This window comes from Castor canadensis, chromosome 4 (genome assembly GCF_047511655.1).
Source record: "Castor canadensis chromosome 4, mCasCan1.hap1v2, whole genome shotgun sequence".
Lineage (NCBI taxonomy): Eukaryota > Metazoa > Chordata > Mammalia > Rodentia > Castoridae > Castor > Castor canadensis.
This window is the reverse complement of record NC_133389.1, coordinates 14763668-14780745: the sequence shown is the minus strand read 5'-3', so window position 1 is coordinate 14780745 and position 17078 is coordinate 14763668. Positions and strand designations below refer to the sequence as shown.

At 36.2% G+C, this 17078-nt stretch overlaps 1 protein-coding gene across 1 annotated transcript in view; it reads right to left on the bottom strand.

Annotated features, from left to right (window-relative positions):
* Positions 1 to 6947: 6947 nt before the first annotated feature.
* Vps4b (vacuolar protein sorting 4 homolog B) overlaps positions 6948 to 17078 on the bottom strand; it is a 28901-nt gene continuing 18770 nt past the window's right edge. Inside the window, exons 6-11 of the mRNA XM_020175298.2 lie at positions 15558 to 15714; positions 15018 to 15166; positions 14455 to 14536; positions 12912 to 13131; positions 10305 to 10445; positions 6948 to 8386 (exon numbers count right to left, since the gene is read on the bottom strand). Coding sequence (XP_020030887.2) covers positions 8285 to 8386; positions 10305 to 10445; positions 12912 to 13131; positions 14455 to 14536; positions 15018 to 15166; positions 15558 to 15714 — 851 coding nt within the window. The 3' untranslated portion in view covers positions 6948 to 8284. The remainder of the gene's footprint in view (positions 8387 to 10304; positions 10446 to 12911; positions 13132 to 14454; positions 14537 to 15017; positions 15167 to 15557; positions 15715 to 17078) is intronic.

The window sequence follows — 17078 nt, the reverse complement described above, 5'->3', positions numbered from 1 at the left end:
GCAGCAGGAGCTCGGAGTGTTTGGGTTTGCGGGAGGGCGGGCCCGCAGCGGAGGGGAAGAGGAGGAGCCCGGGAGGGGCGCAACCGGGGCGGGGCATGGGGGGCGGGGAAGCGCGGCCGCCGACACAGGGGCTTCACCCGGGCCCGGGGTCCCCCCGCCCCTTAACGTGGGGACCCGGCGGCGCAGCCTCGGCTCCGGGACCCGGACGCGGAAAGGGCAGCGCCACCCGCGATCGCGCCCGGCCAGGGCCGGGACGGTGGCTCCGATGGTTTCGAGGTTGCCTCTTAGGACCCCGTAGAGCAGGTGTCAATCCCCCGAGCTCCGCCATCTAGCTCCAGGGCTGCGGGGAGCAGGGAAGATCGCAAACGGTGGCTCTAGGATCTCCGGATCTTGTTCAGCGCGAGAGGCGGAGACTGAAATCCAGGTTCCAGTTCATATTTTCCTGGCAGACTTAGAAAATGGTCTCAGCCCACTTTCGCTTTCCACAGGACCCGGAAAGACTTAACATGGAGTTCTGAAAAATCACTGAGATCATCCAATTTCCTGGAGCTCAGAGTTATTAACCCAGGCAGGTCCAAAACAAAACATGCAAACCCAGTTCCGCATCAGAGTTTACAGTTGTCACCACAACCAACTCCAGACCATTTTTGTCATCACCCGAAAGTCTGTAATCATTAGCTACCACTCTCCATTTTCTCCCAAATCCTGCCCAGCCTCAGGCAATCACTACTCTGTCTCTACAGATTTGCCTGTTCTGGATTTTTCATGTAAATGGAATCACAGTAGTTAGCAGCCATTGTGTCTGACCTTTCACTTAGCATGATGTTTTCAAGGTTCATCCACAGTGTGCAATATCTCAGTATTTCATTTCTTTGTATTGCCTAATACTATTCTATTGTATGGGTATAGTTTTCCATTCATCAATTGATGGATTTTATATTCCTTCCACTTTTTTTTTTTTGGCTCTTACAAATAAATGCTACTGTGAACATTCTTGTGCTAGTTTTTGTGTGGACACACGTTTTCATTTCTCTTGGGTATAGGTCTAGGAATAGAATTGCTAGATCTCATGGTAACTCTGCATAGCCCTTTAAGGGATTACCAGGGTGTTTTCCAAAGTAACTGCACCATTTTACACTCCCACCAACACTTTCTGTGGGTTCCAATTTCTCCACATCCTCACGAAGATTTGTTATCATCTTTTTGATTATAGCCCTTCTACTGGCATGAACTCATATCGTGGTTTTGATTTGTATAAGGTATATATTTTTGTTGGCTTTTTTTTGAAGAAACACTGTTATATTACAAACAGTAAGGAACAAAAGGAATTGATTTGAATTTTTCTCTCTTGGCATATTGCCGAGTTAGCTAAACTGCAAGATTTGAAGGCACAATATCCAAGACTTGTGACACCAGTTGCAAGTCTGAGGGATTCTCAAACCACCTTCAATTAATTGATGGTTTAGTGGAAAGTCTTAGAACTCACTGAAAACAATTACACTCATGGTTGTGGTTTATTACAGGGAAAGGGCACAGATCAGAATCAGCCAAGGAAAGAACACACAGGGCAAAGTCTGCAGGTTCTAAACACAAGGCTCTGTTGTCATCTGTGCTCTCAGAAAGTGCTACCTTCCCAGCATTGAAGTGTGACAATGTGGGCATATTGCCAAGCAGGGACGCTTACCTGTACTTCTATGTCCAGAGTTTCTATTGGGGCCTCATTATGTAGGCTTAATTGACTAAGATTTATTATGCATGTGGTTAAACTCAGTCTCCAAGTACACTGGTAATGCATGGCACAGAATCACCCACCTAAACAAAATGGCTAGTCTTTCTGTCGTGACCAGGTCCTACTTTAAAGTCTGCTCTGGCCAGTCCCATCTAAAAAAGACTTTCCTATCAGACGTATCAGAAGCCAAGGATGAAGACCAGACTTTCTCTTTGGACAAGGATGAATTCTTTACTCCCCAAGCCAGCACCTGGCCTTTGAGGAAACCAGCAAAACAAATATACCTAATACAGAGGAGCCACTGTGGAGCCAGAAGCATTTAACTCAATTTCCCCAAACATTTGACGTCAATGAGTACTATAATCTCACTAGCAATACTAGTGTGACACTATGTCACATACAATAGTAAACATAACCTCAAAAATAGAGTCAAATGGTAGTGAGTGCCTGGTTACTAGAGTTCCACCCAGCTAGAATCAACTGGTCCAATCCATTGTCATATGACCAAAATGTCTCCCAGAATGACATCACTCAGGCTAGCAGGCTTCCATTTGACTTTTTGGGGCTCAGAGAATGATACCTCAAAAATATGGGAACTTTTTGGCATGGTAAGCCTTATTACCCAAGGAAGTTTGTATTGCTTCTGCCCACCTAAGAATAGTGAATCTGTGAAGTTCCTTATTGGCATTGAGAGCTCATTGCAAATGGGAACCAAACTGCCTTCCAGCTCCACCTGATATCCCACCTCTCATCTCAGCAAAGAAGACTGAGCAATGTGACCACATCTGTATAGACTTCTGTTACAAGATGTCTGACCCTTGGGCTCATTCAGATTCCAAATACAGTATTTTTACAAGCTAATTTCTGTCTCATTCCTCCCAGTAATCACTTCAATCGCCTCAAAATTATCTAATTTCCCCCAAACCCCTCTCCTATACATAACGGAGAATATATGCCTCTGAATGATGCCGAGCTCCTGGGTAACCTTACTCCTGTGATTACTTCCCCTGCTGTGATTTCTCCTTTTGAAAATTTGTATGCCTTCTCTATTTAATCTTCACCAGTTTATTCCACTGAAACTACAAAAGACAAAGGGGATTTCCCCTAAAACCCTATCAGTTTTCCAAAATAGGAGTTTTCACCCTTTCAGGTATCACAACTGTGCTAAGAAATAATAAAAAAGAGCTGGGGGCATGGCTCAAGTGGTAGAGCACCTGCCTGGCAAGCATGAGGCCTTGAGGTCAAACTCCAGTACTGCTCCCTGCCAGACACAAAAAAATAAGTAAAATATTCAGTCCCTGAACATGTTAAGTTGGGGGATTCCACATCAGATCCTGGAACCAAAAAAGGGCAGTGGTGGGAAAATTGGTAAAACTCAAAGTTGTAGTTTGGCTACAGGTATTGGAATCAAGGTTATCACTGTACTAGTTACATAACATGTTCACATTAGGGGACGAATTTGGGGGTTACATAGGAACTGACTGCTATTTCTGCCCAGTTCAGTTCCCTTCCCCTTCAGGTGAGGATCTGTAAAAACATCTCCCCCACCAAACTCCTGACAACTTCCATCTTAGGTATTATGAAATCAGATTCTGGACCCAATTACAAAAACAAGACAAACCCCAAAAGCTCACTCTTGCTATAATTCAGGAATAATTTAAGAAATCCTAAATGCTGACCCCTTGTTGTTTCATGGAGTGCCAAATAGTTTTGTCCCGCACATAGCTAGAAGTTCTTTTGTGAACTGCAGTATGAAAGTAGGTGTGGCTTTTACCTTGATAGGCTAAGCCAATAAAAGCCTGGAGCACAATTCAACATTATTTCTGATCACTCTATTTATGGACCAAGCTAGGTGAGGTGAGGCACTCACAAAATTAAAGGAGATGCTAAAAAAAAAAAAAAAACAGCAGTCAAGATAATATTTTAAGTTAATAGTTTCAGGTCAAAATCAATGCAAAGGTCCTTGATAAAAAATGTTAATAAAAATTATCTTAATGTGACTGACTGAATGAAAAGCAGACGTCTGTAATGGAGTTACATTCCTATTACCAATACCCCCAACACATTATCACCTCTTTCTTTGCCCACATAAATTACTGACATTTTTCCCAAATATAAAATAAAAAAAGTATTTCATGCTCATTGAAATGGCTATAATAAAACACAAATGGACAACCACAAGTGTTGACAAGGATGCAGAGAAATCTGAACTTATGCATTGCGGGCGGAAATGTAAAGAGGTATAGCCACCATGCAAACATTAGATGGATCCAAAAAGTTAGGCATAGAATCGGCATGTGATCCAGCAGTTCCACTGTTAGGTGTGTGCTAAAATGAAGCAGAGATTCAGATTCTGCATGTCCACATCAACAGCAGTATTATTCACAACAGCCTAAAGGTAGAAAAACCCAAATGTTTTCATCACCAGATGAATGCATGAACAAAATGAGGTATGATCACACAATGGAAAATTATTCAATATTAAAAAGGAGTGAAATTCTGACCCATGCTACAATGTGTATGAACCTTGAAGACATGCTTAAATAAGTTAGACACTAAAAGCCAATACACACCTGGACTCACGAGATTTGAGATTTGACCTTTGGTTTTGCCTTAGTTCATTGAGCATAACGTAGACAAACTCACAGAGAAAACAAGTAGAATGGAGGTTACTGAGAGCTGGATGGTGGGGCAGGAAGGGGAGGTGTTCTTTAATTGGGTACAAAGTTTCTGTTTGGGATGATGAGAAAGTTCTGGACACTCTGGAGAGGGTTAATGCTGACAGTTGAACTACCTTGTAAAAGTACTCAGTGCCACCAAATTATACTTAAAAATAGTTAACAGTAGCAAATCCTGTTACATATTTTACCACAGTAAGAAAAAAAATTACAAAAGCTACTTCATAAAATTTAGAAAAGAAAGTTAAGAAAAATAAAAAGCTGGCAGAGTGGCTCAAGTGGTGCAGAACCCGCCTACCAAGCATAAGGCAGAGTTCAATCCCCAGGTCCCCAAAAAACAAGCAAAACTGCTCTTTGTAATTCTGTCACGAGGAGAGACCTGCCATTAACTCTGGCTGCAAACTTTCCTCATGCCATTTCCTTGGGATGGCTTCATAATACTTGGCAGCATGTATTAAGAACACCATTTTTTCTGAGTATTTTCCCTTCCCCTGTGCGTGAAGGTAGCCAGGCCCTTTTGTGCTCCCTTGGCTTGTCCAAATGGACAGAAGCATAATTGTCTGTACTTTCTGCTGTCCCTCCCAACAAATCCTCACCTCAAATGTCAGTGAAGAGATTCAGCTAAAGGCCTTGAGACACTGAGAGAAGGAATTTGGCAGGCAGGAATGGGGACACAGGTGTCACCTGCCAAAGATGCTGGTGGTCTGAGCATTGGAGTCATTGATCCCCTACCCTGAGACACACTGCCCTGCTCTGAGCCCCACATGAGATGGTAAATCTAAATGTTATAAACATAAATGAATGTGCTTGAAACTAAAGAAAAAAAAAAAACCCTTTCTCTTTTTGGCAGTACTGGGATTTGAACACAGGGACTTGCACTTGCTGGGCAGGCACTCTACCACTGAGCCACTCTACCAGTCCCCTTTTTGTATTGGGTATTTTTGAGATAGGGTCTCTCAAACTATTGCCCTGGGCTGGCTTTGAACCGCTCTGCCTCCCAACTAGCTAGGATTACAGGCATGAGACACTAGTGACTAGCACAAAAGTCAATAGTGACAACTAAGTGATAAAGAAATCAAATGTAGGAGAGGACAGATTAGGGATTCTTCCTGGAAAAGATCTAAGGTTCATCTGGGTCTTAATGGAAACACTGTGACTTGGAGTAGCATACAAAAGGAGGGTGAAGATTAAGAGAAAGAAATGAGTGGAGGGAGGAAAGGATACGGTACCCCCAAGAGCTCAGGAACTCGGGATACAATCACTTGTCAACCCCAGCACAGCATGGCTTCATTGGCAACACGTGGCACCAATGTGCTTCTGTTCAATTCCCCTCAGGAAAGTGTTGGAAGGGCAAAGGGTACTTCTGTAGTGATAATAATCAAATACACCCATCCTGTGTTTTTCTACCAGTAGTTGACAGTGAACTCCAAAGTCAATTCCCTACGAACATGCTTAGATTTCTCAGAGATGCTCAATTTACTAGGCTATACTTGTTTCCTCAAAAAATGCCTACCCTACAGGGCACTGATGGCTCACACTGTAATCCTAGCTACTCAGGAGGCAGAGATCAGGAGGACCATGTTTCAAAGCCAGCCCCAGGCAAATAGTAAGACTCTATCTTGAAAAAATCCATCACTAAAAAGGGCTGGTAGGTGGCTCAAGTGGTAAGAATGCCTGCTTAGCAAGGCCAGAGTTCAAACCCCAGTGCCACCAAAAAAAAAAAAAAAAAAAGCCTACCCAAAACTTTATAATGGTCAAGAGCCAGAGAAACACAGCACACACTCAGGTTCTTTTCAGTTTCCCGTCCATAAAGTGTAAGGAAATGGTCCATGAAGCTTACTGTACTATTCTAGAACAAGTTCAAAGTTACTTGTGTGCATAAGTAAGTTTTAGATGCAGAAATTTAGAAAATGGAACAATGGCTAGAAGTGAAACGACACATAGTTCTCAAAGCAGATATAGGAATTAAGTGCAATAAAGTATCCATTTATTAATAATATGCTTACATACTATCTGGTCCTGTATTTGATCAACTTAAGTAGCATCCTTCTTTGAATTTTGGACTCATAAAAATTTGTCTTTCAATTATATACAAGTATAATATATTAACTTTCCTAATTATATAATTAGCAATACTATATAATTCTGAGGCTAATAAACAGATAAAAATATATAAATTATTATATTCACTAAGAATTCCATGTTGGTCTGTCAGGTTGATTTCCAATCTTCATATAAAATTGGTTGAAAAACAGAACTATTATGTATATACTCCTTAATCTTGTTTGGCTTTGGGTTTTTTTGTTCTGTTTTTGATTCGGGGTCTATTTACTATGTAGTCAAGGCTGGCCTTGAACTCATGATCCTCCTGCATCTGCTACCCAAGTGCTGAGATTACAGGCACGAGGTCACAACACTCAGCTCTTTTGTGTAAATATTCAATAATCTTACATAGCTTCTTTGTATCTAACCAATTTAGATAATATTGTCTCCTATACTGAAGGTCCTAAAATAAAGAAGTACAAAGAATACAGCCAATAGCAGGTTATATCAATTTACTTCATATAAGAACAGCATTATTTCAAGCCTATGATTTCCACTGAATATCAACAATCTGTACAGAAAACCCAAAGGCAACCATATAACATAATATGCAAAATGTGCAAATATACTTTGAAATGCAAGTTATTGTATAGAATTTGCAAGGTAGAACTTTACAGCAATTAAAGAATACACCTCATTCTAGCTAGTTTAGTAAGTTTTTGCATGTATAATCAAGGCACAACTTAGTGTCGATGCTAAAATGTACAACTCAGAGATCATTTATTTGAAAGACATTATAATAACATAACACCATGTTTATGCTTTATTATTCAATGAGACATAAGTTCATTTCTAAAGCTTTGTAAAGCATCCCACTGATAACATATGTGTAGCCAGGACAAACTGTTCCCTGAATTTAAAAGATGAAAGACAAGACTCTTTCTATTCTACATTTAAAAAAAATTATACACACATATATATATCTATATATGTACATACACACACCCATATCACACACTGAAAAATGTCCCATAATCCAAAGGGAGGTCATTATCTTATTAGCAAAGGTTCCCATTACAGTATCTCATATGACAGATATTCTAAAAATTATTTACCACCTGTTTTGGTCAATCTTGCTACAAAAAGACACTGAAATAGACAATTTTTTTCTTTAAGGTAAAGACAATGCTTAATTTAGAAAATCTTTCTCTTGAGATTGCACAATGGAAGGTACCATGTAATAAAAGTTTGTTGCCTTTAAAGGAATTACTTAAATCTCCACAGGAAAAAAAACCAAATCAAAACAAAACAATCTATTAAAAAGTCAGCACTGGCTTTACATAAGACAATCAAAATCATTCTCAACCAATCACAGTGCTCTTTGTTGTTTACTGCCCATCCCTGAGAGTCAAGATTCTATCATTTTAAATTTTTAATAAAGTATATAAATGTCACATTGATATGAATGTTTAAGAAATTTTTTCAAAATATAAAGCCCTATTTCATTTTAGTAAAAAAAAGATAAATGCTCTTTGCATTTGTCAATCAATATTTAATACTTTTTGCTGTGTAATTTCTAATTTTATGCCATTCACATATCGTTTATTTCCTTAAAACCCACTATTGTACAATTTTTGTTAACTGGAGCATTTAACAGGTAATAGAGAAAAAGTACAATATAAAACATAAAGGAACTCAGAACTCAGAAGTGAGATGTGCGCTCCCCGTGGTAAAAGAGTTGTATTGGAAATAATGAATGCCATTCAGGAAATGCGAAAAGTATCTAGGAAAGAAAGGAATACACATGGTAAATGTCTTCCTTGCTGTCTTTGGTTCAGCCCTCTTGTCCAAAATCTTCTGTAAACTTCTTTAATTTCAACAAGTCTTGTTCATTGACTGTGGGTTTTGTGCTAGACAGGGACCGCAGCATATCCCACTGCCAGAGAACAGAAAGGAAGAGGGATATTAATAGTAGATTAAATAAAACAAAACTCATCGCATTGTTATCATTAACCTAATGAGTATCTGCAGTGTGCCGTAAGCTACTGGCAATAAATTCACTTATTCTTCCTAAAGGACATCTTTGGCCACGTCATTCCTTTGTGTAGAAACTTCTGGTTTCTTCCCTTGTCCTGATCAAGACCTTCCAATCACTCCTCACTATGTACAGTAAGTACAATCCTATTAGCTGAGGATCAAGAACCTCCAGAACGCAGTCAGGATCTCATTCTTGGCCTTACCTGTTTTCCATAAACAAGAATTCAGTTTTCCTACTAAGTGCAATTCAAAAGGAATATGGTAATTATCCTACAAAAAAATTAGTAATTTTGCTACAAAGTTCTTTGAAAATCTGTGAAGCATAAAATTTTGAAAATCAAAGACTTATCAAGAAACATAATAAATCCACCTTATCAATTATCCTAAAATCTATAAAAATGTACTTTACAAAATATTAAAATTCTATAAATTATTTAAATCTTCCCATATAAACCATAGAAATATATTTTGTTGTAAAATTTCAAACTGCACTTACTGAATTTTATTACATTTTAATACAAAAATTCATTTCTGTAAGTCCAACTGAAGTGAAGTAGAATATTATTTTTGAAATCAATTAACCAGAATTCTTAAAAATTAGAAGATTGAAATGGTAAGAAAATATGCTAGTATCAGAAATTTAAAAATGAATGGAAATGGTTGTGCATGCCTGTAATAGCAGCACTGAGGAGGCAGAGGCAGGAGGATAGAGTCTGAAGCCAGCCTGACAAGACCATGCCTCAAAAATCCCAGTCCGACCAAACCAAACCACAATAAAACATGCACAAAGAAAAATCCCCAAACCCAAAATGAGTATGTTCTGTAAAATGGTATGGCAAATGATAACAGGAACCACTATAAGTTATTGTAAATCCTTCAAAGCTAGACAGAACACAGAAACTTTTTTTTTTTTTTTTGGCGGTACTGGAGCTTGATCTCAGGGCCTCGTGCTTACTAGGCAGGAGCTCTACCACTTGAGTCAGTTGGCCAGATCAGAATACAAAAACTTAAAAAACAAAATAATCTATTGGGGCTGGAAGTGTGGCTTAAGTGGTTGAGCCCCGCCCCCAAAAAAGAAGTGAGGTACATGATTAAAAAATAATCACTTGAAACAAAAAGGAATTTCTGAGTAACTTCTCAGATGAGCATTACAATGAGCACATAAATATATGTCTATTTGTGGGTCTACACACACGTGAACATACATGTCTATGTACCTACATCTACATATCATTTAAGTTTCTTCTCTGAAAGTAACTGTTAAATCTACCATTAAGTTCTCTGAAAATCATAAGCTTCAGCAGAAATTTTGAAAATTAAGTTAAAATTAAGTTAAATATCTTGAGGAAAAAAAAAATCCTCAGTTAAAATTTTAAAGCCCTACATTATTTAAACTTCCTGTGGAGCCTAAAGAACTAAAACAGAAAGGCACCATTTATGAATACTGTAATACAAGCATTAGGATTTATTTTTTAAAATGTGAAATTCAGGAGAAACATTTTTCCTAATCCTACTTTTTTAGTTAGGTCTTGACAATAACTTGTAGAATATATGTGAGTATTTAGTCATAAGTGTGTATTTTTTTAATTGCCTTTTCATTTAAAAGTCTGGCAGCCTAAGGAAACACTTTAAAGATAACTGGCTTTGCATTTTAAGCTCAATTAATCTTTACAACTTTGAAGTGACTCAATAGTACTAAGTAAACATTCTGATCATATTAGCTTTTCCTAGCAAATCTTACGTACATCAAAACATTATCTTTGACAAATTACAAAGTATAGTGGTTTAAAATATTTCCTAAAAATAAAATTTCAAACCATGGAAACAACTGGCTCCAAAAGTTTATCTCCAGGGACATCCATCCACGTCATTTCAATGGCACCAGGGTCCCCTGGAGAGCAGGGTGTCAGCAGGTCATCTACAGTGGCATTAGGATCAGCTCGGGAAGGTCCCTGAACCTGCAATCAACAATAACTTGAAATAGCTACTTGAATAAACAGGTATTAAAACTTATTATTAGGAAAGCTGGAAATGTATTTTTATGTTGCAAAAAATATTTTCTTCTGAAAATAACAGAATATACAACAAGTATTTATCCTTGGGTTAATGAATGGACTACGGTTGATTTTAGTTTTTTTTGGATGCTTTTCTGTATTTTGAATGTCTTACAACAAATTATATGATGGGGGATGAGTTTTTTAAAAAAAGAAGAGAAACAGTTACATTTCCCTTTTTCCTCTAATGCTTATTAAGTGGTAGTAATCGTAGAGATTAAAATCAGATGTATTAAAAAGTACTCAGAAGTTGTTCTACTTCCCATGGCTAACCAACTTGTGGAATTTGGAGGCATTAGTCTGAAATTATGAGTCTTTATGTCTCTTTTAACAAAAACTCTTTTAAATATAGGTACAAAATAAAATGCTAAGTAATGTCTGTGACATTTTATAGTGGATAACTTGTTTAAAATAAAAAATTTATACAATATTCAGAAAAAAGAGCCTTTGTAACAAAGTCACAGGCAAATATTTAGATGGCAATAAATCTATATCAAATTGGGGCTGATTTATACTGATCAATTTTATTTCAGGATTAGTATACACATTCTCAGTTTGCTTTATGCACATACTAATTATGTACATATACATATTCAGTTTAACAAGTACGTATACCTTCTCAGATTACTTAACGTATGTATGTCTGCCTTTCCTCCCAAAAATTTCAGCTACATGAAGTCAGGGATTTTTGTCGTTTTTAGCTTTTACTTTCTAGTTTAACTCGGGGCTGGATTAGTATTTTAGACATTTCATAAATAAAGTAAATTAAATACAGACAAACGTGTTCTTGCTAATTTTTTGTGTGTTCATGCTAAGTGAAATAGCCTTAAAAACAGAGAAAAGGATAGAGCCACAGAGATGCTTACTATAGTTGGTAAACAAAACTCTAGTGTTAAAACTGATTTGACTGCAAAGCACAACATATGTATGTATGGAAATGTTACAGTGAAACCCATTATTTTGTAAAATTTATATGAATCAGTAACTATAACATTAAAAATGATCTGGTTGCTTTACCTTTATGCTACTAACAAGGAACTGGCTTCACAGTCGTAAGGGGACCCTGGTAGTTATATATACAACTGATTAATAAATTCTGAGTAAGAAAAGGATGAATTCCTAAGAATTTATAGTCTCTAAGTGGTGAAGAAAATTGAAGAGAAAATATTGTGATTGTGGTATAAACTTAATTCTGAGACTCTTTCTCTCGGTAACAAAATAGCTGAAAAAGGGATGAGAAATATTCAGGCACCCATGACTGGTGTTTAAAGACAAAAGCACTTCAAAGTAGTGTTGTTCCCATTTTAGAGATAAAAATGAGCCTTAAATAAGCAACTTAATTCGCTCAAATAAACATATATTAAGCAAATTGCATTTTTAGTTCAAGCTCTTAACTTTAAAAAAATATTATGGTATATGATAGGCATATATATGTAAGTTAGTCATGACGTATTAGTCTTATATAGCGTAGTCTTATCAAAAACTATTAGGTTTCTAATAGTTTTTCAGGATTTTCACATGTATTACTGTAAATAATGTTACATGTTGCTATCCTTAAACAAAAGTAGGAAAGCTATTGTTACGTAAAGTTGGTTATCTCAAAACCATAGACTTAAACCCAGCATTTGGGGTTGAGGCCAGTCTGAGATACATAGTGAGACCTTGTCCCAAAAAAAGTTATAAAAGTATATCTCAGCCACATGTGTAACACATTCATGCAGGCAAATCAGTGCATAGGAAAGGCAGAACAGCAGAATGGTTGCAATTTGAGATTCTGAAGTACACCTCATCTATGGACAAATACACTTGTGCTCCATTCTATTTGTAAAATGTGGGGGCAAACTGTGTTAGCATTCAAGTCAAGTCCCAGATTAACTACCAACAGGTGGTGTGCTACACGTATCACCTTTTGTCATTTCTGAGAACTTCAAATGGAATAAGATAAAGGACAGCACAGTGCCAGACAATGTGGATGTCTAAAAGATAGTAGCTTATATTATTTTTAGTTTGATCGTGAGCTATAAATGCACCAGATTGGGCTCAAGTTTGCTCTAGATTCATCAGAAGCAGCCTTACAACTATAAATTTTACATTTACATTTATATTTCTTACTTACACCAAAATAATGCAAAATTACTTCAAAAGTTATTCCATAGAAAAACTTACAACAGTACAGACTATTAATAATGGCTATTAATAAATCAGCTTTATTAGAGAATTTATTTTCAATGGAACAGAAATGTCTACTATGTAAACACATTATATTATTATATAACACTGAAATCTTTCCAACTTCTTTGAACATAAACCAATGATGGTCTTGAAACTTGATTTTAAAAATATATGAAAAGATATTTTAAGGTTGCTTACCTTTTTGAAATGAGTAGCTGACTGAACTTTTCTAACAGGCTGCATAAGTGCATCACGTACAATGATACTTATATCTGCTCCTGAATAGCCTTCAGTTTTCCTCCCAAGTTCCTGGAAGTCTACTTCTTTCAAACTGTTCTGAGTGCTGCCCAAGTGCAATTTAAACATTGCTGCTCGAGCATGTGCTTCCGGCAAAGGAATATAAATTCGCTTCTCAAATCTTAAAATAAAAGAAATTATATCAGGAATATTAAAATATACACTTAATTTTAATTAAAAATTAAGGTATTTTTCATGTCAGGCATGGTAGCAACATGCCTATGATCCCAGCACTTGGGAGACTGAAGCAGGAGGACTTTGAGACCTTGTCTCAAAAAAACAATTAGGATATTTTCAAGAAGAAACAAGTATTTAGATATCCTCAATTACACCAAGTTCAGTTGAACAATTAAGTAGATATATTTTGGTTAAATTAGGGGGGACTATCCAGCCTACGTTAAAATTAAAAAAAAAATGATAGCAAAATAACCAGGAAATCAATTTGGATGGTTTAGTCTTTCTCATATGATTTTGGGGTTTCTTGGCCAATGTTAGGAATAAATGACATAAAAAGACATGTAATCCTACAGGATTAGTTTCCTGCAGAATTATATTCTGAATTCTTGATGAAAGGATCAATAATTAGTAAGATAGCAATGACAATGATTCTCTAAATTCAAAATAGAAAAATTACTCAAAATTTTATAAACAAATTTATCATACCAAAGTCCTCTCTGAGTTCATTCAGAACTAATAATTGTATACCATAAATATAAATGCTGATTTATTTACAGTGACTTTACTTGCCTTCTTAGAATTTCAGTATTTGGAGATAGGAAGGAAGCAAGGAGAGATAATGTAAGTTGTCTTTGCAGGTTTTCCTCCTGCAGGTAACTCTCTGTGGCAGTGAGACTTCAATACCCTTAACACATTTCCTTCCTGGTACTGGATGGTAAACTAGCATACTGGCAAACCAACTGAATAAAGTGGCCAAAACTGAAGGGCTCTTTAAATTTTACCATGCAAAATTAAATGAATGGACTAGGGAGCTGTGAAGCAGTGGAAAGGGAAGATCTTCCATACCTTTCCTACAGCTGATAGTCAACTTACAAGTTACAGACATTTTTAAAACTAAAAATCTACTTTAGTAGATTTCTACTTTGACTTGCAAAATAATCATTTTTATAAAAGTTTAATATGGTTTTCACTGAAATACAGAACAATGTTTGTAAATTTTGAAAGCATCAGTGCCCACTAAGCTTAATCAAAACTAAAGCTAAGCACAAAGCAACATACTTTCCAATGTAAAAGATTCCACTGTGTGGAATCTTACATCTTCAATACAGTAGGCAAACAAATAACAAAAATGGCCACCCCTCTTCCTCCAAGGCAAGGGGATAACAGAGTTAGGGCACATTAAAAATTTCTGAAAGCTTATCAGAGTGCCTTCTTAGTAGGCAAAAGGTGAGTAGTCAGAAGTAGGATGTTCACTATATCAGCTTACCTTCGCCTAATGGCAGAATCCAGAACCCAGGGTATATTTGTAGCTCCCAGAACCAAAATTCCATCATTGTCCACACCAACCCCTGTATTAAAATAGGCAATATTTTAAATAATTTGTCATTTTGTTGTTTTTTAAACCTCATCTGTACGTTCTGGTAAGAAATGTAGTGCTTTACTTAACATTAAAGCACCTCATCTTGAGTCTCTCTGGAAAAACTGTATTTAATCAAATATCGTATTACTATAATACTAGGCAAATATTTCCAAGAACCAAATCTTCTACACTATGGACAAATACTATTAATATTGTTTTCAAGATATTTCTTTGATTTTGCTCCCAGTATGTTAATTAATTTCTTTACTATTTATATCAGTGAGTCTTACAATATAATTATAATTGAATAAAATTGTGCATTCATATGAAAACAATAAGAATGAAACCTGGCATAATGAAATAGTAAGTTCAATTGGAGAAATTCTGCTTAACTTTTCTACTATTGTTATAATAATGACTACATAATAAACAAAAATTGTTTTAAAAATCAGTAGTATAAGCAATATTACCTTGCATTTGAACTAGAAACTCTGTCTTAATTCTACGTGCAGCTTCACTTTCATTTTCACTCCTTGAACCACACAGAGAGTCAATTTCATCAATAAAGATAATTGAAGGCTTGTTCTCTCTGGCAAGTTGGAATAAGTTCTTAACCAATCTAAAATTAAATAAAAACTTTCAGTTAGAAAAATAGTTAAAGAAAAAAATAAAGAAATATACCAGATTATAAGAACAATGCAGATTAAATTATGTAGACTATATACAACTACATAGATTAAAATTCTAGTATGTTTCAGGTGCAGAGACTAAGAATGCTACCAGTAGATAATTCACATTTTACAATTTAGTAAGTTATACATACACATGTGTATGTGCTTTTCCTACAAAATAAATCTAAAAGGGACTGGTCGGACAGAGAAATTAATGTATTATATCACTTCTCTGAATGTCTACTAATAATATAAAAAATGTATTACTTTATAGACTAATTGATAGTAACTACAATGGAAAGAAGAAACCAAAAAAAAAAAAATTAATTTACAACTTACTTTTCACTTTCACCTAGCCACTTAGAAACAAGGTCAGAGGAAGATATTGAAAAAAATGTCGAGTTATTTGCTTCTGTTGCTACAGCTTTGGCTAAATAGGATTTTCCTGTTCCAGGTGGCCCAAATAATAGGATTCCTCGCCAAGGTGTCCTCTTGCCTGTAAGTTGCATCAGAAAATAACATGAGAATTTCAAGACTGCTAATTTAAGTTAGTATAGACATCATACTGAAGAATACAGTGACAAGGTTTCTCCCACTAGAATTATCAGCAAGAATAAAGGTATTTTTTAAATAAATACAAAGGTAAGCACATCTTAAGTGTGTTTTATGTCCTCTCTAGAGTACTATGTCAAAGTGTATTTACATAAATAGAGGCCTTCTCATAGGAAGTTAATTTACTCGCTCACTCACTCATTCAATCTGTAAGCATGGAAACCACAATGTGCAGAGCAGACAGACAAAAGGATCTCTGCCCTCTAGGGGCTTACAGTCTAATCAGGGGGGAAACAGTTCAGGCAAAAGGTATTTTCTGGGCATCTGTAGTGTGCACTTCTCAACACAAGAAGGTTGTAGGAAAATTATACCCATTAAAGAACTGTAGTTGAAAAGGTTTTCCTTTAAATATTTATGATCTTTGGAGGAATGAAGCTAATAGTCTGGATGACTTAGGAAGTTCTGTTGTTGAATTCTTGAGTCACAGGGGAGCACACTTCTTTCTAAACTGTGTAGTACAGTATAGACTCAAAGGTTGGGTAAAAATATGAAAACTCTTCAAATCCTAGTTTTGCTAACATAACAAGGAAAAAAATTAAATCCATGTATCTCAGTTTTGCTAATGAGAAATCATAATGCTGCCTAAAATGAACCAGGCTGTGTTACAGCTGATAATAAAATACCAAACACACATTTAAAACATCACTAGGTACAAACTGTGAATGGGTACACAGTGTCTGCAACAACATGATATGCAGATGATTAATGGCAAAACTAAATACTGTTATCTTTACTATTATAAAAGGTGAACTTTTATTCGAATTCTATTTTCCTCTTTTAAATGTATGCAATTGCTGGACTTGGTGGTACACACCTTAATCCTAGCACTTGAAGGATGAAGACAAGAGGACTGCGAGCTTGAGGCCAGCTTGGGCTACACAGGGAGACCCCATCTCAAACAACAAAACAAAACAAAATGCTGAACTCAAGAAATACAGTATTTCCTGAGCTGGACGATGATCACAAAGGCATGCTAACTTTGTGATAATTAAGGAAGGTGCTCGTGTACAGGTTCCTACATGTTTCTGAGTATTTACTTTGAGAACAAGTTTGTTCTAAAAAGTGAGCAATTTAAAGAAAAATATTTTTAAAAAGTAATGGTACACGTACATATACAGAAAAATTCATGACGCTGATACTTAAATGACTTATGTTTGGGAAATACTGGTAAAGCAATTAACATAAAGTGAGTTCAACCACGTTTTTGCACCTTTATAGGATGACGATGTCAACATTTATACTGTTAGT